A 19,606-nucleotide genomic window follows, 5' to 3' on the forward strand; every position below is an offset into this window, starting at 1 on the left:
CACATACGCTATTACATAGATAGTCACAGTACTTGAGTACTGCAATAATAGCTAGCACCCGTAGTACACACCAATCGACCTGGGCAGTTAGGCTTGCTCTCGTTCGCGGGCGCGCTGGGCCTGCTGCTTGCTGGTTCGTCCACAGGGCCCTCATCTCACAATCACGCTCCACACATCGAACCCGCCAGCAAAGCGCCGTCGCCGCCCACCAACATCTCCTTGACACTCGTCACCACGTCCACTTCAACTTCCTGTCCCTCCGACCACATCTGACCTTTCAACCCAATACAACTCCCTCTCTACACATACCCACTCCCAACACTCACTGCGAAAATGGCGACTGAGGTATGTTTCGTCCACTTGACGCACCGCCCACCCTATCTCCTTTGCTGCCCCACCGTCAAACGCGGTGGCTGCGAAAATGCAGCTGCTCTCTAAATCTCTCGATGATTACATGTGACTGACCAACTCTTCTCTTACAGCGCGAGAGGTACATATGCCGGAGCACAGGCAACCTCGTTCTGTTACTGACAGCTATGCAGCAAGACTTTCCTCGCCCGGCTGTGCGAGCAGGCCGAGCGCTACGATGGTAAGTTGCAAAATTGCCCGAGAACGCGATGTCAAGTGCAGATATGCTGACGCACAACTTCTACAGAGATGGTCGGCTACATGAAGGTTCGTGGAAGATAGAAACAAATCAAATATGCTAGTACGGATGCTAACGAGTTGAATAGGAAGTTGCAAAGGTACGCGCACTTTACACACCAACAGACCTGTCGACACACGATCGTATCGGGAGGCTACGGCGCTGTACAATTTCGCAGCTAACACTACATCCAGATCGGCGGCGAGCTCACCGTTGACGAGCGTAACCTTCTGTCCGTGGCTTACAAGAACGTCGTCGGCACACGCCGTGCCTCGTGGCGCATCATTTCCAGCATCGAGCAAAAGGAGGAATCCAAGGGTTCGGACAAGCACGTCACCATCATCCGCGACTACCGCAGCAAGATTGAGCTCGAGCTCGAGAAGGTCTGCGAGGATGTCCTTGATGTGCTCGACCAAAGCCTTATCCCCAAGGCCGAGACCGGCGAGAGCAAGGTCTTCTACCACAAGATGTATGTACAATTGCCACGATCACCATGGACTTGCATGTCCGTCGTGCGTAAATTATCCAGATATCTAACAGATCCACAGGAAGGGTGACTACCACCGTTACCTCGCCGAGTTCGCCTCCGGCGAGAAGCGCAAGACCGCTGCCACTGCGGCTCACGAGGCATACAAGGTAGGGCGATGCCTGGTGCAGAGCCACACCACGGACAACTGAGCTGACAATGTGTAGAACGCGACCGACGTCGCCCAGACTGAGCTCACTCCTACCCACCCCATTCGTCTCGGGCTCGCCCTCAACTTCTCCGTCTTCTACTACGAGATCCTCAACTCACCGGACCGTGCGTGCCATCTCGCCAAGCAGGCCTTTGACGACGCCATCGCCGAGCTCGACAGCCTTTCCGAGGAGTCGTACCGCGACAGCACCCTCATCATGCAGCTCCTCCGCGACAACCTTACTCTCTGGACCTCTTCAGACAATGCTGAGCCCGAGGCTGCTGCTGCCGCCGCCGCTGCCGAGCCCAAGGCCGAAGCCGAAGCTGCTCCCGCTGCCGAGAAGCCCGCTGAGACTGAGCCTGCCGCTGCTTCTTAAGCATCGAACGCCCTCACCTTGACAATCGTCTATCAAGCGTGCGACTTTCTGGCGTTGGCGTGTCGGGTAGCGAATGGCTGAAATTATACAATCCTTTATCGTGTTTACATCTTCATGAATCAGTGTCGGGATCAAGTGAGAAGAGGTTCTCAGGGATAGTACCCCCCGCCAGCGGGATGATCTGAGAGCGAGCAAAGTGAATGGTGATGCCAATTGGCAGGACATGCTGAATCGAAATTTACATGCCGACTGAGCAATGAGGAATCGCTTCCATTGGAACACTCCTTGGAAATTCTCCTGTTTGACAGATGGCTCCGACTTTTCGTGCGGCTTCCGCCTTGTGGCTTATGCTTGACACCTCTTGAACTTTTCAATCTTTGGACAGCATGCGACCTGCACGCATTGCTGCTCCCACTCCCAGGATGCACCGTCAGCTGTCGTGTATTTTCCCTCTCCCTGTACTGCAGACAACGCTTTGGCTCAGCGTGACGTTGGGACCACATATCCTCGCGTCGCTGAACTCACACAAAGTCATTGCTCCGTCTTTCACCATTGGCACCTGATCTGTTTACCCCCTGCGAGCGTCCCGCCTTGTTTTGCATGTTTTCATCTGTCAATCAGACATGATTTCCCCCTACAGTCTTTACCTGTGCTCCAGCGGCAGACTGCTGAGCTTCTACTTTTCATGTACGAACTGGAAATCCAGCTACCATAGGAAATATCCCCTCTGCTTGATACGTTGCGCTTGCCCGTACGATAAAGGTACGTTCATCAATGGCCACCTTGCAAACCCAATGCTGCTCATTCATTAGCCCGCAATATCGTCGATCTTTGGGCAGGCATTGACTGGATCATCGCAGCTTACACATTCACCGACTCTTTGTAGGAATTTTATTTCTGAAGCATATATTTATCGGCAAGCCTCGCAGGAACACCGCTCCTGTTGTCATGATGAGTTCTTGCCACTCGTAGAACCTCCCCAACGCTGTGACTTCGTGTGAAAAGGTCATCTCAGGGATACCGTGCCTTCAGCGTGACATCCTGCTCATTCAGCGTTCGCAGTCTCTTCTTTCCGCAAGCCGCATTGTGCGCAAATGTTCATCAGCCCGGCAGATGTATGCACTAGGCGTGGTGCGTCTCCCCATAGGACCGTTCTGTGTATACATGGTGGGCGGCGAAACACAAGTTTGCAGGGTCCGACATGAGTCTAGCCCACAAGAGTAATCGAGACCAGGATCGTCGCACAGCTCCCCCAACCTCCTTGGCTGCTTGTTCGTCTAGTAGCGCAAGCTGTGAGATGCCTCTTTTACTTTACTTTGAATAGCGAATGGCTCGCACGACCCTCCATATATATCACTCTCTACAAATCAGGATCGTAATAGTCACTGCACACCGCAGATCTTCCCACGAAACAATCAATCGCTGAGACATTACGGTTACATGCCTGCCGTGACGTCTTCCGGCGCAACAGTCTGCACGTGAACCACCAAAGGGTTCACCTCCCGAGCCAAGCTTGGTCCCAGCCCTGTCGCATCGCCAATTCTGCCTCTCAAGGAGCGCATTTCCACCTTCCTCCTCTCCCGAAGACGATTGGTCTTTTCGACGGCAAATCATACTCCACCGGCGAAGTCCCACGAATGGCCGGCTCAAACACCCGCAGCGTCTCCGGGCGCAACGCCTCACCCTCACGGAGTCTCGGCGGCCGAAGTTCGCGCCCAGCCGCCTCGCGCGCATCCTCCTCCTCGACATCCAACTTCTTCGCCGGCGGCCTAGGCGGCGCCTCGCGTGGGATTTTCGGCGCAAGCAATGGCGGCTCCTCATATTACAAGCGTCGCCCGCGGGACGGCTACATCCAATACCTCATCCACAAACTGCAGCGCATGATCAAGGAGCTCTGGGCTTACGCGAGGAAGAACCCCATGAAGGCGTTCTTTGCGGTCGTTGTGCCGCTGCTGAGCGCGGGCGGCGCGGTACATGGACTGTTGAAGCAATTCGGTGTGAGGATTCCGATGATTGACGGCGGTTCGAGGCGTGGCGGAGGAGGATATTATGGTAGTTCGGGATATGGTGGCGGATCAGGTGGCGAAGCAGGAGGATGGATGAATCAGGCGGGCAGTCTGATTTCGGTCGCGAAGATGTTCATGTAATAATAAGATGCGCATTGGACGCCACACGAAGTGGGCAGTGAGAGGCGCATGAAAATCTGTACGGTCGGAGCCCGATGCAGCACTGGGTGGAAAAATTTGTCGCAAATATTTGCTGATGGTTTTTAACGCATGACGATTTATTGATATCCCAAGAATGTACAGACACAGTGAACATAAATCACTTCACAGATACATGATATGGCCCTTGGTTATGCGGGAACCAATGATGTAATAGCATCGTGGCTGATGTAAATGATTCTTGGGTCACTATGGACAGATCGATCGTCTCAAACGGATTGCTTGACCCAAGTCTCCACAACATCGCCAACGCGAATCGTCTTTGTGTTGTTCACATTCTGCTCGGCTGGCAATCTCAAAGCCGTATGGATCCCGAACATCACCTTGCCATCCCTCCTCCTGGTCTTGGCTAGAGTCACGAACGGCTCTTGATTCTTCTCGCCAGTTTCTTGATCGATACACAGCATCTGGCACCGGCGGCAACCACCTAAGAAGTCAAGTTGTGGGCCGCCCTGCCCGCCGACACGCATGGCTTGCCAATTGTCTTCGATCCACGGCCGCTCCGATGATGAATCATCCTCACCTCGCTCAGCGACGACGATGTTGGCGCGAAATGCTGCTGCCCGGGCGATTTTGCCATCCTTTGCGGTAATCATGTCGTTCAGGGCGTTGAGAGACGAGCGGCTGATGGTCAGGATTGGAGACTCGTTACTGAGAAGCAAGGATGATGGCTTCACGTCCTTTCCTTGAAGGTGAGCCTTCATATGACGAGAGCTTGAGCCGGCCGATGCTGTGAAACGTGCGAGGGTACAAGGGATACCGAGCATGTCTGTGAAGAAGTCGGCAATGGTACACGAAAGATATTGGCGTGCTTGGATAGCATCGTCACAAACAGTGACGTCGCGAACTCTCTGCGCCTCGTCGATAAACAGACCAGGATCTTTGGAAAGTGGCACCGAAATTTGCCTCTCGGTGCTTGAGTCGCTCATCCGAAGGACTCCGGTCTTGAAATCAAGCTCTGGTCGGAGCAGCGCCATGCGCGGATACTTCTTCTGAGAGATCACCGCACCAGTGCTTCGATTAATCACACACCATTCTCGATCCCATGCCAGCCCTGTCGAGTGAACATCCCAATCCGTCCCAAGTGGAATCCTCCAGCCTGCGCAGCTCTTGACTGGGTACACCGTCAAACTCTCGATGTAATGCACTGCTTGAGGAAGTTTGGTTGCCTCGAAGGGAGAATCTGATCTTTGAACAGGCACTGTTTTGTCTACGAAGAATTCTTGGACGAACGAGACGAATCTTGTCACATCAGCATGGGTATTCATGGCTCCTAAACTGACGCGAATGACGCCTGTCGGTTTACCATTCCTGACATCATTCTCCGAACCACATCTGAAGCCTGCCGAGAAGTTTTCGAGCATCTCCCATGAGGCCAGTTGAAGATGGGTCGCTATCCCGCCCGGGTTGCAGAGACCTCCCGTACGAATGTGAATGTTTTTGATGGCAGCTAGTTTCTCCACCTCTGCGTGACTGAGCCACTGACCCTGAGAGTCTTGCATATTGAACGCCACGATAGGACCGTACTTTTGCGTCTCTGTGAGATCGCTCGTTCTCGAATCGTACATTGTACACACATTTGCGCCATTCGCGTGCTTCAATATCGCGAGGTCATTTCGCAGGCGATCGGCCAGGGTAGTCGTGTGCAGCCGAGTCGAAGGTAAGCTCTCGAATAGATCGTCGTGCGTATGCATAGCCTCTCCAAGAGCTAATATGCTGTGAATCGGTAGAGTCCCGTCCTCCAAGCGCTCGTGTAAGGTACCTGTCTTCCTGGCATGCCATTGCTCCTGAACGCAGACGACCATGTCAACTGTGCCTCCTCCAAAATACCTTCGACGATCGAATAGATGTGAGACATCCTTTCTGATGATCACAGCACCAAGATTCGGGAATCCGAAAACTTTGGAGAAGCTCAACACTGTGAAGTCTGGGACGGATTCTGGGCTTTTGAAACATAGAGGTGACGTTGCAGCTAACGATGCAGCATCTAGTAGGGAGTATATTTCTACTTCAGCTTTTCGGGCTTTGATGTCCGCGATCCAATCTAGAGGACAGCAGCGACCATTTAAATTAGACTGTGCGGGATATGCAAAGAGGCCGGGACCTGTATGTCCGCCGAGCAGCTTGCCATCGAGCCAGGATTTCACATCAACATCACGGGCGAAGCAATGATGTTCTGTGGCCAGCTCGCGGACTCCAACCAGACTGGTATGACATTCGGCGTGATATCCGTACCAGAAGCCTCGCTGGCTCTCTCGGAGTGTTTCGGCGACCAGCTTGATCGCAGACGTTGTGTTGGACGTGAAGACGAGGTCTACCTGATCTGTATCGAAGCCAAAGTATGTCAAGGCTTGCAGTCGTATGCTTTCAATGTCGCGCGTGGATCTTACACTAGATTCTGAAGCAGAGTGAGGGCTATGGGCACTGGTCGTTAGTCTACCGGGTGATGTTCTCTGTCAAGATTTGTCGAGATCGATTCCACTAAACTGACTTGCCGTAAATATTTGCCAACATCACAGCTTGGAATCTTTGCACGAGAGTCGCACTATACAGAGTTGTTCCGGCATGATCGAGATAGATATGATCTTGCATATATGGGTATTCATGCTTGCGCATGCGCTCGACCTTCGTGTCGTATGGTTTCATCTCTGCCAGTTTCTTAGGGTCGTCTTCAACCGTGGACAGCAGTTGGGGCAGTAGGGTTGAGCATCAGTCGCCACCCACCCAACGTCCATACTCTCAGATGGTGCTCTTCTGCAAGTAAGGCGAGCGACAGTCATGCGTTTTTGATAATTCATACGAGGGATGAATCATTCGGGATATTCGAGCTGAATGAGAAGGCTGGATCCCCACGGGAGAGATCGGTCGCGGTTCACGTCCTCATTCCGCTTCCGAGCCCCAAATTTCGGTTGAGGCTGAGCCCAGTACCAACTTCGAAAGCAGACCCGCTGCGGGGGAGCTCAATGATGGCTGCCATGAAATTGCCCAGTTGCACGTAGGGATGCTTCGACGGAATGTTGCTCCGTATAGGCGTGTCAGGCTGCCGAGAATATCACGGCGCAGGTATGGAGCGTTGGTGTGAGCAGTGGGCATAAGGTTCATCTCGACTGGCGCTTCCAGTATACTACCTTGGTGTATTACCATACAAGGGTTTCCTCGACTGCAAAGTAGATGTGAATGCAATATGGCAAACCTGCACGTACCTCTTCACATATTTTTACATGCAGGATAATTATTACTGTCCCAAAGTTCAACAAGCATCACTGAATTTCGAGGACAGTTATGAAGTGCTGAAGAGATTATCGATGTTAATGGCCTGAGCGAGACAACCATTAGTGCTCGCATGGTTGTGCGTGAGAAGTACTGCAGTCCATGGGTATGTATAGTGGGAGAAAACAACGCATTACAACTTCACGCCAGGTACTGCTCATTTGCAGCCCTGGAGGCGCCCAGGTGATATATGGTTACAGTATTCAGACGCATACTGACGGGCTGGCTGTCTGTGAAATCATGGGGACCTCAGACACAGGTCGCGCGCTGGTAGAAACCCTTCTCGGGACCGCATCGCGTGACGTCAGAACGACACAATCAATCAAAGCACTGTCCGTGGTGGATCTCGATATTCTGTTCGTTCTTTCATTCAAGGGACGCTATTCTTCACCATGAAGAATGTCACTGCAGGCCGTCCTGGCGACAATCGGAAAAGGACCTCAGACAGGGGCACGGGCGAGCCGAAGTCAAGTGCGGTGGTGCTGTACGGCAATACAATACACGAGCATACATAGAAACCTCCGGGCGCAGGCGTGTGGGTGGCGGCAGGGCTACTTCGGGCGCCACACAGACAGATCAGGAGAAGTTGAGATCTTGGGGTCAAGCCACGATCCGCGCACAATCGTTCTCCTGCTGAGACCTGGACAAAGTCTCGATGGTCTCAGAATCCCTCGATCTACGAAACAGAACCCTTGTACAAGCAACACGAGCTGGCCACTTTTCGAATGACGAAGTCATCACATTGCTGGTATCGTATCGTCGCGTCACTTGACGAAGGGGATGGCTGTTCCTTGCTCCTTCCCTCGGCGCCAGCGAGGCCTGGGGAGTTGAGAATGATCTCGTGCCGCGCATTTTTCTCACCAAAAGCTCACCTTGATATCATCGTCGTTGGCAATGATGAGCCTTCCGGTCAACGTCGGCATACTGGGCCATTTTTTAGTTCATGGCGGCGACGGCAGTACGAGCAGGCCCGGGGGAGATTGGAAGCCATCGGTGTGGTTCAGTGTCCTTACCATGGTTGTGTCTGGTCTCATTTCGACGAGAGGCGAGTTAAATGTCGAGTAGTGAAACATTGCCCTCTCCCTCTCCCTCTCACGTTCTCTCTCACACACATACCATAATACTGTAGCTCACGCCGTGGCTTGACACTGTCCTTACCTAGGTAGTGTGCTATACGAACGGAAAAGTTTCGTAATATGCTGGATGTGTGCTGCATATGGATCTACGCAGGCGAGCACACTCCATCTTCACGGGCACGACATGACCTCGACCTCGATGTTTCGATATGGCAAATGCATGTGCTGTACAACGCCGTGTAGATGCAGGAAGATGATGGGCATGCGCACACGACGTCATGTCAGCACATCAGCTCTACCGGGCCACACATTGCAGCACCTTCGCCGAGAGATTTTCCCACCATTTAACTCCACCTGGGCACACTTGTCATCCGCTTCATTGCTGGGCTAGGGTGTGGCTTGATCTTCGGTGCGAACCAGACTGTCAGCTACTCTCTAGGCCTGTTGCAGGGGGCACATGCTACACTCTGGTCTTCACACAAGCCTCACCCGTTGGTGTGGGTTCATCGTTATTTTTGACTTGTGGCAGCAGCAGAGTCATCAATCTTTGGATCGTCGAAAGGGTTCAACCCAGCGATTTCATCCATGGGTGTGTTCGTTCAGATCGACGGCACTGGAGGTATCCATGGATGTAAACTAACGATGTATGCTGCGCCAACGGAACGAACAAGCAGGGGTTTGGTGTGGTTTGAGCATCCCGAACATGTTCAACGAGATCGGACGGGGGAAGATTTATCGCGGGTTGGAAACGAAATCCATACAATGACCAGTAATAGAGATGGCGAGCGAGTGCCGTTGGAATGGAGAAGAATTACCCGAGATCAAGGACGAGCGAGTGCAGTACCTCCCCTACCGTACCTAGGTCGGATTGTCATGAATTATTACCGCAAAATGATGATATGGCGAAGGTAGGCAGTCGTCATCAACAGCGCTGGAGCGCGCCCGGGCGCCCAGCAGGTTTTATCAGTGCTTTTTGTTAGCACGAGGCGCAGCTTCTGTCATCCGCGCTGTCTAGTGCTGTAAATGATGCACAGCCAATGTCCCTCTTCTCCATGAACTTGTGATGAAAGGCTTCAACCACCAGGACCACCATCTCCGAACAGTATCCTCTCCGATATCCTTGGCCTTGCGCAGAAGATAATCACGCTTGAAGACAACGGCAACGCCAACAACCACAGCATCATCGTGCGTCTGTTGAAGATCGTTCAGGCATCCGGCATTTGAAACTTCCGTGATCACCTCAGCCCTCATCTTCGCCACGGCTTCACGCTCGTTCGGTGATAAGCCACATTGCAACCGAATCTCGGAGTGGTGCGCCACTGCCTTCGGGCACTTGCTCAGCACTCTGTTTTGGAAGCACTGAAACATCTTTCTGGCATCATAATCACCACGGTCGAGCTCGGCCATCATTTCAACACTAAGCGCGGCGAAAATCGGACATTGCTCCTCAAATATCCATCTCGGCTCTGGTGTTGATCTCGACCGCTCTGTTGCGCGCATCGGCGACAATTTCCTACTGCTCAATCGACGCCGCGCGTAGAACTCCGGTCGTCAACAACAACGTTTTGCGACTCCGCGCGACAGATCCCACAATCAAATCGGACGGATACGATCTTTACGACCGGCCAACATTCGCTGCAGCAGTATTGGCTCAAGCACGGAGATGTGCGCCGCGTTCACGGATCTTTGTCTGAGTCCAGGCCAATCTGTAGGGCTCTGCACGCCTAGCACGTTAGGACAGTGGTATGTTCTCATCCCTCAATTCACCTCTCGTCGCCCGCTCGTCTCACGACGCTTATGCGCTATCCTGCGCCCATCGTATGCCTATGATGCATAGCTTTCTTGATGCGCGTGCGGCGACGTCTTCTTACCTGCAGCAGCAAGTCTATTGGGCCATCTGCTTCGGTGTGTGTGTCTCTTGCTGATGAATGGCATATAGAGCTAGATCGACTCGACACAAGGTCGCATATCGCGAGCAGCAGCATACACCCGAATTCTAGCTCTCACACGTGGGATTGATGCGATCAGAAAGCATCCCACCATGCCTAATCAACCACGCGAGTCACCGACTACCTCTGCAGCAGACCCACTACCGATGGTCGTTGACCCACCTAAGCAGACTACACCGACCTCGAGAGAACCGCAAAGAACGCCACCCAAGCCTGCTTCGGACTCGCCCAAAATACGTCATTCCGGGCTTTCTATGAGCACATCCAATCTACGTCTGACCGGCGCCGCAGCGATGGCGGAGATGAAGAGGCACAATCAAGATCCTCAATCCAGACTGGACATGTCAAATCGCCAGACAAGTCCAAATCCTGCTGTGGAAGCGGTTAGGAGCTTGGTCTCCGGTGGGGGAATGAGCCGGGCAAGTGATGCGCCCGCGCCAGTGAAATTGAGCTCGCCGTTGCGTCAGGCCGCTGAGAAGATCGTGATACCCTCTGAGTCCGCTCGTGCTCAATCGGACAATAGAAGCGCAGTCAGCGTAGGAAGTTTCAGATCGTTGGAGAGTATTGTACCTAACAATGCACTGACGGCTACCGCCCATTCGACATCGGTACCGAGGCCGCAATACACCGGCGAGTCTTCACAGATGACTGACGAGCCGAGCACACTGGATGATGCAAGAGACCGCTCAAGACCCGCAGATCAAGACGGGAATAAGGCTTTTTCATATCCCGGGCGCCCTGGAGAAGCCCAATCGGAGCAGCAGTCCAGCGACGGCGCCCTCCGAGGTATGAGCCATCCCGGCTATGGGCAGAGCAGCCCCAGATCCCCCGCGTCGACGAAGCGGCACAAGTGTCCCCACTGCGATGTTGACTTTACTCGCCATCACAATCTCAAAAGCCATCTCCTGACACATAGTCAAGAGAAGCCGTTCGTGTGCCCGGATTGCTCATCGAGTTTTCGACGGCTTCACGACCTCAAACGACATAGCAAGTTACACACGGGTGAGCGGCCGCACACGTGCAAGACATGTGGTCGACGGTTTGCGAGAGGTGACGCGCTGGCGCGTCACAACAAAGGGCCAGGGCCCTGCGCCGGCCGAAGGTCAAGTTTTGGCGGCGACGGAGATGGAACGGCGGATAGCATGGATGGCGTGGAATACACCAGCCCGGCTGATGACTACGATGGCGCTGATGATCATGCTCGCAGGGTCAGTGAGCCGAGTCGCAAGCGACAGCAAGTGGAAACTTCTGAGGATTTGCACCGCGAGGTATATCGGCAGCATTCAAGTACATACCCTCCACCTCCTACGCGCACTATGCGTGAGAGTGTTGGCTCTATGGCCCCCCCATCGGTTGCTCTCCCGAGTCCGAGCAGTGTTGCGCCCTCGCGAGAAGGACCCAACCATCCAGGCCCACTCAATGGATCTTCGACGAATCAATCATATTATTCGCAGGGCCAAGTCTTTCAAGAGCCCGGCATGATGACTCAATCTCCCAAGCCTCTCTCCCCAGGTGGGCTCCCGGAAAGCAGTCATCGACCGAGCATTGGGGATGCATCGACAGCAGGGTCGCTGGGTCGCAACCGATCGACCAGCCTGACTACGCAATTTCAGCAACAGCAATTTGGTCGAGGGTCCAGCGTAGGCAAGACTTCGCCGCGTATGGCCTCGCAGTACCCGCCAATGCAGCCCGGTGGCGCAACGACAATGTTGCCGCCACTCGGTGCGAGTGCTTTACCTCAACCTCGTGGGGCATCTCAGGCACCGTCCAATTCCCAACAACAGCATTCACACCAACCACAACATCTACATCCGCACACTGGCGGCGGGCTCGGCTCAAACGCCGGCAGCCTCTCGAGCCACGGCCGATCGTCTGGTAGCAGCATCCGCGAAGTCCTTGGCTCCGAAACAGCAGATGTTTGGCAATACGTTCGACAGATCGAAGCCCGATTCGAGCGCAAGCAGAACGAGTACGAACTGCGCATTCAGAATCTACAGGAAGAGGTCAAACTGATCCGAGCGCAACTTTCGGGCAATGCACCTGGATACGGCGGCGGCGGCGGGCCAGAGATGGGGACTGGCGGAAGGTACTAGGTCGACGATTGAATGACCGAATCGCGTCCTCGTAACTATTCTGTGGGACTACCTGTCAGGCGCTGGGAAATCACGGGGACAATGTGAAGGGTTCAATTGTATAGTAAAACTTGTGTGACAGACTACGATAGAAGACCTCGACCTTCCTGTCGACGCGTGCGCGGCTCAAGCAACATCTACGGAGTCCGCGTGCGCGTCGGCACGAGAGGGGCGGGGCAAATGAAGACAATGACGATGAGGACGACCAGTTACGATCGTTACTGTCCAAAATCAATATGTTCCCAGAGTGTGATTACGCCGTAAACATGGTTCGTGCTGCTTGCCTATCTTAACTCGATGGGAAGGATTGAGAGAGCATCGTGGCCCGACTCTCCCGAGTCCTTGTGTTTTCGGAAATGTACTGACTGGATGTAGTCAAAATGCAATGATACGTGCATTCCTAGGTAGATTGGATCTTACGGGTGACACATGTTTGTCGCGGAGGCAGCGAGAGATCTGATGTCTCTCTCCATCCGGCGGCTCCGGTGTCTCTCTCGCGACACAACCCTCTTCTGAGATGCAGAGGTGGTTCAAAATTGGTTCCACTCGTCAGTACTTTCTGCGCCGATGCTAGAAAATGTACGGCTGTGTGTACTATGCGTGTGCTCCAGATGCATGTACTGTTATCAATTGTAGAAGGCGCATTGGTTCGACAGTACAGACGGACGACGAGGCGGGACTTCAGGAAGGACCGGGAGCGACGCTGGGGACGATGACGCGGTCCATGGAAGTAGTCTTTTAGTCCTGTAACAACAAGAAACCTTGGAATCGATGCGAGGACTCGTCATTTCGAATGGGTATTTGCAAGGGATTGGGTGGGAACGATGCTCCCACTCTGCGCCGCCCAAGCCTGTTCGCCTGGCAAAAAATTGTAGGTCCGACTTTATCCTCGCGTAGGTAGTCTGGCATTCTACGTGGTAAATGTAGTACCCTCGCCATGTGCAATTTATTGTTATCGTTGTTGTTCTTATTATTACTATTCCTATTATTAGTAGTACTGTAGAGAGAATCATTTAGCTGCAGTAGTGGATTACAACAGTGGGAGACGGAAGCGATGATAAAGATGCGGACTGCTGGCTGCTGCTGGTGCTGGCGCTGGTCCTGTCTTTCATTGTTGTCAACTGCCCAGGTGGTATCTGTTGCGGCACCCCGGATTTCGGAAGGAAAACCGTGCGAGAAGCTACTGTACAGGTACCTAATTCATAAAGGATGACCACAATGATGATGATGATGATGATGATGATGATGATGAGGCTGAGAACCCAGGCCTGTCCCACTATTCCCGGGAAAATCGAACCATTTTTATCGATCGACCTGCAGTAGGGGGGAAGCCACACCACCAACTGCGCACGCTGGACGTACATACATGTAGGTCATAGAAACACGATCCAGCACATGTTCCAAGCTTGGATTCGTGTTCATAATAACATGACAACAACAAGAAGTGCATCCAACGACTCACTCCGCATCACCACAGAACAAGTAGTAGAAATCGTACATTGTTGCCCGGTCTTGTCTGTCCGGCAGTCCACGGTGAAACAATCCTTAGCTATTAGATACGCGTGTGAGATTTTACACGACAATGATAATCATCTAGCGAATGAGATGCCTGCATGTACTAAATCGTCCCATCTGCACCACCAATAATAATCATCCCATTCCTGTTCACCAGAATATTATCATTCCAAGGTGCAGGTGATTATCGTTATAGTGTACGATGATCCTACAGGGCTAGCTGCCGTCACTTTCTTGCACCACTGTTGTACTACATCATTGCCGCCAATCACCCTTTCCTCGCCATTTGCTCTCGGAACTCTCCAACGTACAATCCGCGACAAAACCCGATCACCTCCCAGTCTCGCGAACCATCCTTACAACTGCGCCTGCTCGACCCTGCATGAGACCATCCATTGACCTCGAGGAAAGAGCACCCGTCTTCTCCCAAAGCTCAAACGTTGCGACCCTGAGGGCGGAACCCACCCCGACTTCTCTCAACATTTCCACCTTTTCCCGTCTCGCTAGACTTCTCACACGATCCCCTTCAGTATGAACGGCATTCAAATCAACGGCGCCAATGGCGCACACACCAATAGTCACCACGATCCAACCCTTCTCCATCCGCTCCAGGTTCCAACGAGAGATCGAAGTGCTCGTAGCAGCCACTCCGATGACAGTCAAGAATCAAGTCCCAGCCCAAAATCTAGCAGTAGCAGGACAAGCTTCAATCGATCACGAAAACCATCACAACCCCTCGCTCCACCATTCCTCGTCTCAGCACCAGGCAAGACCATTGTATATGGTGAACATGCTGTTGTCCACGGCAAGGCTGCGATAGCTGCCGCCATCTCCCTACGGACATACCTTCTCGTCACCACTCTCACAAAGTCTCAACGAACAGTCTCTCTGAAGTTCGTCGACATCGATCTAGATCATACATGGAACATCCAGGATCTTCCTTGGAAAGAGTTCGCACACCCGGCGCGGAAGAAGAAGTACTATGATTTGGTCATAGAGCGCGATGAGGAGTTGGTCGCGGCCATGCAACCACATCTCATCACAGTGAGTCGTGATGCCACTCCGGAGAAACAGAAGATGCACAGGGCTGCAGCTAGTGCCTTCCTATACTTGTTTCTATCACTGGGCTCACAATACTCGCAAGGGTGCATATATGCGATGCGGTCCACGGTACCGGTAGGGGTTGGACTTGGAAGCAGTGCCAGCGTGTGTGTGTGCATCTCTGCCGCGCTGTTGGTCCAAGCAAGAGCACTGTCCGGACCACATCCAGATCAGCAAGGAGAAGAAGCAGCGGAACAACTTGAGCGAATCAATCGCTGGGCGTTTGTTGGAGAAATGGGCATTCACGGGAATCCAAGCGGAGTTGACAACACTGTCGCGACACACGGCCACGCCGTATTCTTCGAGAGGACCGATTACACCAAACCTCCGCATGTCGAGGTCATGAACGACTTCCCCGAGCTACCGCTTCTCCTCCTCGATACCTGCGTTCCCAAATCCACCGCTGCGGAAGTCGCCAAAGTCGCTCTCCTGAAGAAGACCCACCCGATCGTGGCCGACAACATCCTCAATGCTATCGACGCCATTACCCGATCGGTGTATGAGCGCATCTCCGGCGGCGACTTCGATCCGGCCTCGAATGCGAGCATCGAGCACCTCGGCCAACTCATGTCGATCAATCATGCTCTCCTCAGCAGTCTCGGGGTGTCCCATCCTCGTTTAGACCGGCTCAGATACCTCGTCGACCAGGCCGGAGTCGGATGGACCAAACTCACAGGTGCCGGAGGCGGTGGTTGCGCCATCACCTTGCTACGCCCTGACGAGCTCACAGCGGAACTCCCGAAGGCAGTCGTCTCCGGCCTCAACGCAAACGGCACCGCGAATCAGGGTGCCACTCTTAGTGCCGCGAATGGAGCAGCAAGCGGCGCGTTGACTCCGTCCTCATCTCTGCGTGCATTGGAACAACAGCTCGAAGACGAAGGCTTTCGGAAATACAAAACTACTCTCGGAGGCGACGGCGTGGGCGTCCTCTACCCCGCGCTCCTGAATGACGAAGAAATTGACCTCGAGATGTTCCTCACCGCCGAAGGACGTGAGGGCGTGGAGCAACTCGTGGGTGTGTCGAGCGACGAGGGCGCCTGGAAGTACTGGCGACCTTAACGAATGCTGCGCGTGTTGAATCTACTTCAAGAGCCTCTCTAAGCTTTGTAGGACCCGGCGTCCTTATTTTTGAATGAAAGGGGAGCTTTAAGCGTTTAATGTGGAGCTTTGAGTATCTCAAAGCATCGGCGAACAGACGGGAAACAAGGCGTGAAAATCATGGGAGGTACTTTGAGCTGCGAAATGCATGGATGCGACCAGCTGGATCCTCGAAAAGGTTTTTGTGGGAGGGCGTGTTCTGGGTCGAGACCCCAGCGTTTATGTCCGCTAATTCAGAAGTCTTCGAAGTTCAAATAAGGAAATTCGTCTTTGCACGCAACAGGCTCCTTTACAAATTGGGTGTCCGCGAAGATGTTGCAGTTCCTAGACCTCGCCGAAGATTGGGCTTCATGGTGAGAGCGGGGAAGAAATGTGGCTGAATCCTGCTCATGTGAGCATTTTGATATATTCTTATTGGAGGCCGACGCGATGCACGATTCTTGAGATAATATGAAGAAGGCCTACAAGGCGAATCCTTCGCATGCTCGCTCGCCATTGCCTGATTCAAGACGCGACACATGACATTAAAAATATCCAAGTGCCATCACTCTTCACCATCTCATCAACTAGGGCATCACCATGATCCCTCGTCTCTTCGGCCTCGATTCGAATTGGAACGGCCCGACAGACGACATCTGGTTCACCAGACAGATCCGCGAGGGTCAACTCACAGCCTGGGCACTCACCGTCAAATTTTGGCGCATCGAATTCGGTCTCCAGCGAGACGGCCAAACCTACAACGTCCAATGCCGCTACCAACCCAAATGGGACAATGAAACCGTCTGGAGCCAGAACGGCCCCGGTCCCGGCTACGACGGCACCTGGACCACGCGAATCGGGTGGACGCGCCTGGGTCGATTGAAGATCGAATCGCATTTCGACGACGCGCGGAGTTCTTTCCCACGCCGTCTATCCTGGCTGCAGTGCCAGTCCCTCCTGCACGGATTTGTCAACAGGATCGTCGACCGCCCGGATGTCGACTGGCGGTGGTTTGCGGACAATGTCAATCCGGCGTGTCGCGGCATCGAGCAGTTACCGCCGCCGCCCGCGGCGCTGCAGAACCATGTCTGGCAGGCGAACGCGCCGCATGAGAATAGCCCGGCGCAGAGGAGAAAGAAGTCAAATATGATTGGTATTTTGTATACCGCATCGTTTCGTTGAAACATCATCTTTGAGATGGAAGTCGTGCAAGTTCGGGATGTCCCCGCATCATAAGGTGAAGAAAAAGACACAAACTCTTCTCTTCTCAGTATGATGAAAGAGCAGACAATAGCAACGGCTGGGTGGATCCCATGGACGACCATATCGGAATGCACGGGTGGCGTGGTAGACATTACGAAAACCACAACATGAGACTTTCATCTTTTCAATGACCCTGTTGACAACCGTCTCGCTCTATGCCTCACCCGATGGACACTTCATCGATATGATAGAACGTGCAGTGTCATCGTCTTATCTCGACGCCTGGCTCAAGAAGCCCATGTTGTAGGAATACACCACTCGCTCCACCGATGCCCCTCATGCTTTCCAAATTTTCGAATATGCGACCGTCACAGCCTCTCGATCACACGACTTCCCCCGCCGAGCAGGACAATTTCCATACTGAGCGCTTCTCCCGCCTGGGGTTGTGAACACGGATTCCTCCGGCTTTATCGACGTTGCAGGTGCGTCGGCGAGAGAAACAAAGGGCAATGCAGCGGGCGAGCTTCAAAAGCCGACGTGAGGCGATGCGGCTGGCGCTGCTTGGACGCGGCAAAGAGAGAGAGACAACGAGAGAAATGGCGCCGAGCTACGCATGAATTTCGGCGCTGGGGAGGACCCTTAAAGTGCAGTCCGCGATCCGTGAACAGATTGTACCTGAAAATGTAGCCAGCTCAATAGCACGAGTAGGTAATAGATTACCCAATGCAATTCAAACCCCTGCGGTACACTCGCACGCGTGGTCGAGATATCGGCATCACCTGGACAGCACCAGCTGGTCAATCTCTCTTCGCATGATCCAGATCCATGATCATGAACTCCAGCAGGGCGTCCTCCGTCAGGCCGAAGTGAGCGGGCCCTTGGTAGAGAGTTGCATGTGCTTACGTCCCATCGACTAAACATCGGCCTTGTCGCCTTCCACGCCCTTCTACATCGATCGGTGCATATATTGATCATATCGTCTCGCTTCAAAACAGGGTAGATTTGCAAGTTTACCGAAGTTTATTGCTTGGGACTGGGAAAATAATTTGATCGTCATGACAGCGGGCAAAAGAAAGAATGCCTGGCGGGAAACGCCGTTGGTTGAATCAGTCAACTTGTCAAAGGCTGCAGGATGGTATGAGCAACTCCTTCTTCTTGATTCGAGTATTATATCTACAAGTGAATCACACAACGACGACGTCCGTGATAACGCTCACTGATGGACAAGGCTGACCTCCAACAACGTGCAGTCGCATCTTCCTCAAACTTGACAACCTCCAGCCTTCGGGCTCTTTCAAATCTCGCGGCCTAGGCAATCTCGTCCAACAGAGTCTCTCCCGTTGCAAGGATCCAGCAAATGCCCATTTCTACTCGTCAAGCGGTGGCAATGCCGGCCTCGGCTGTGTTCACGCGGCAAATTTTGTGGGACGGCCCAGCACCGTCGTGGTTCCCATCAGCACAAAACCCATGATGATAGCCAAGCTTCGAGCCGCGGGCGCGACCCAAGTGATCCAGCATGGGGCGCACTGGAGTGAAGCGGACAGGCATCTGCGCGAGGTTGTGATGAAGTCTGCGACTGCTCGTGGAGAGGAGCCCGTCTACGTCCACCCCTTCGATCATCCAGATATCTGGCAGGGGCATTCGAGCCTGGTCGATGAGTTAGCGACACAGTTCATTGAGCAGGACATCGAATCCCCTCCGGACCTGATAGTCTGCAGCGTTGGAGGCGGCGGTTTATTCAATGGCATCGCTCAAGGTATTCACAACCAGGGAGAGCTGTGGAAACGGCGAACGAAGATCCTAGCCATGGAAACCGCCGGCGCAGATGCCCTGTCTCAATCGCTAGCGGCTGGCAAGCGAGTGACGCTGCCAGCTATCACGTCTCTTGCAACGAGTCTTGGAGCTGTGCAGGTCTGTGAGCGGACTTTCAACTTGGCACAGCAGTATCGCGCATCAGGCATGTTGCACAATGCTGTTTTGACAGATGCCGAAGCTGCTATGGGATGTTGGCGGTTCGCAGATGATGAGCGTATGTTGGTCGAGCTAGCTTGCGGCGTCAGTGTAGCAATTAGCTACGGTCGCCGATTGGAGGCTATCCTCGGTCGGCCGGTCACTTCGGACGAAAAGGTGGTCATCGTCGTGTGCGGTGGTTCGGCTATGTCCGTGGAGACGGTGGAATCATGGCGAAAGCAATACGGAGGGTTGGACGACGATCTACCCGGCGATGGATCGGATTGTACACCAAGTGCTGTGAACATCCCACGATGAATACGCAAGGAATTAATGGAAACGATCATGCACAGCGTTGATGTTCCAGTTCGCACCCTGTTCACATGGTGTAAATCTCATCTGCCAAGAG

General features: G+C 53.4%; 9 protein-coding genes across 9 annotated transcripts; 7 read left to right on the plus strand and 2 right to left on the minus strand.

Annotated features, from left to right (window-relative positions):
- Nucleotides 1–333: 333 nt before the first annotated feature.
- Nucleotides 334–1,699, plus strand: K489DRAFT_408618 (14-3-3 protein; the record flags this gene model as incomplete). Its single annotated transcript, XM_033607497.1, has 8 exons — nucleotides 334–345; nucleotides 483–490; nucleotides 543–589; nucleotides 656–675; nucleotides 735–746; nucleotides 841–1,115; nucleotides 1,195–1,282; nucleotides 1,340–1,699. 8 exons carry the CDS (start codon nucleotides 334–336, stop codon nucleotides 1,697–1,699), a joined length of 822 nt encoding a protein of 273 aa, XP_033461241.1.
- Nucleotides 1,700–3,336: 1,637 nt separating this feature from the next.
- Nucleotides 3,337–3,846, plus strand: K489DRAFT_387764 (uncharacterized protein; the record flags this gene model as incomplete). Its single annotated transcript, XM_033606354.1, has 1 exon — nucleotides 3,337–3,846. One exon carries the CDS (start codon nucleotides 3,337–3,339, stop codon nucleotides 3,844–3,846), a length of 510 nt encoding a protein of 169 aa, XP_033461242.1.
- A 287-nt stretch (nucleotides 3,847–4,133) lies between these two features.
- Nucleotides 4,134–6,570, minus strand: K489DRAFT_316332 (PLP-dependent transferase; the record flags this gene model as incomplete). The annotated part of the gene is made up of 2 exons (XM_033601154.1): nucleotides 4,134–6,339; nucleotides 6,416–6,570. 2 exons carry the CDS (start codon nucleotides 6,568–6,570, stop codon nucleotides 4,134–4,136), a joined length of 2,361 nt encoding a protein of 786 aa, XP_033461243.1.
- Nucleotides 6,571–8,432: 1,862 nt separating this feature from the next.
- K489DRAFT_176932 (uncharacterized protein) lies at nucleotides 8,433–8,988 on the plus strand. The gene has a single exon (XM_033599418.1). The coding sequence runs from the start codon at nucleotides 8,549–8,551 to the stop codon at nucleotides 8,903–8,905; it is 357 nt and encodes a 118-aa protein (XP_033461244.1). The 5' UTR covers nucleotides 8,433–8,548; the 3' UTR covers nucleotides 8,906–8,988.
- A 243-nt stretch (nucleotides 8,989–9,231) lies between these two features.
- K489DRAFT_176843 (uncharacterized protein) lies at nucleotides 9,232–10,040 on the minus strand. Its single transcript, XM_033599417.1, has one exon. The coding sequence runs from the start codon at nucleotides 9,768–9,770 to the stop codon at nucleotides 9,282–9,284; it is 489 nt and encodes a 162-aa protein (XP_033461245.1). The 5' UTR covers nucleotides 9,771–10,040; the 3' UTR covers nucleotides 9,232–9,281.
- A 967-nt stretch (nucleotides 10,041–11,007) lies between these two features.
- K489DRAFT_315774 (uncharacterized protein) lies at nucleotides 11,008–11,289 on the plus strand (the record flags this gene model as incomplete). Its single annotated transcript, XM_033601112.1, has 1 exon — nucleotides 11,008–11,289. A coding segment is annotated over one exon (282 nt), but the record flags the coding sequence as incomplete, so codon positions are not given.
- A 3,136-nt stretch (nucleotides 11,290–14,425) lies between these two features.
- On the plus strand, nucleotides 14,426–16,026 carry K489DRAFT_387766 (mevalonate kinase; the record flags this gene model as incomplete). The annotated part of the gene is made up of 2 exons (XM_033606355.1): nucleotides 14,426–14,478; nucleotides 14,571–16,026. The coding sequence occupies 2 exons, from the start codon at nucleotides 14,426–14,428 to the stop codon at nucleotides 16,024–16,026; spliced, it is 1,509 nt and encodes a 502-aa protein (XP_033461247.1).
- Nucleotides 16,027–16,644: 618 nt separating this feature from the next.
- On the plus strand, nucleotides 16,645–17,226 carry K489DRAFT_369119 (uncharacterized protein; the record flags this gene model as incomplete). Its single annotated transcript, XM_033603012.1, has 1 exon — nucleotides 16,645–17,226. The coding sequence occupies one exon, from the start codon at nucleotides 16,645–16,647 to the stop codon at nucleotides 17,224–17,226; it is 582 nt and encodes a 193-aa protein (XP_033461248.1).
- A 1,076-nt stretch (nucleotides 17,227–18,302) lies between these two features.
- K489DRAFT_387767 (tryptophan synthase beta subunit-like PLP-dependent enzyme) lies at nucleotides 18,303–19,589 on the plus strand (the record flags this gene model as incomplete). The annotated part of the gene is made up of 3 exons (XM_033606356.1): nucleotides 18,303–18,382; nucleotides 18,498–19,448; nucleotides 19,565–19,589. 3 exons carry the CDS (start codon nucleotides 18,303–18,305, stop codon nucleotides 19,587–19,589), a joined length of 1,056 nt encoding a protein of 351 aa, XP_033461249.1.
- Nucleotides 19,590–19,606: the final 17 nt, after the last annotated feature.

Source organism: Dissoconium aciculare (genome assembly GCF_010015565.1).
Source record: "Dissoconium aciculare CBS 342.82 unplaced genomic scaffold K489scaffold_4, whole genome shotgun sequence".
NCBI lineage: Eukaryota > Fungi > Ascomycota > Dothideomycetes > Mycosphaerellales > Dissoconiaceae > Dissoconium > Dissoconium aciculare.

Excerpts from the sequence above, each read along its gene's own strand:
- K489DRAFT_176932 (XM_033599418.1), top strand. The coding sequence starts at position 8,549 with ATGTCAGCACATCAGCTCTACCGGGCCACACATTGCAGCACCTTCGCC.
- K489DRAFT_176843 (XM_033599417.1), bottom strand. The coding sequence starts at position 9,770 with ATGCGCGCAACAGAGCGGTCGAGATCAACACCAGAGCCGAGATGGATA.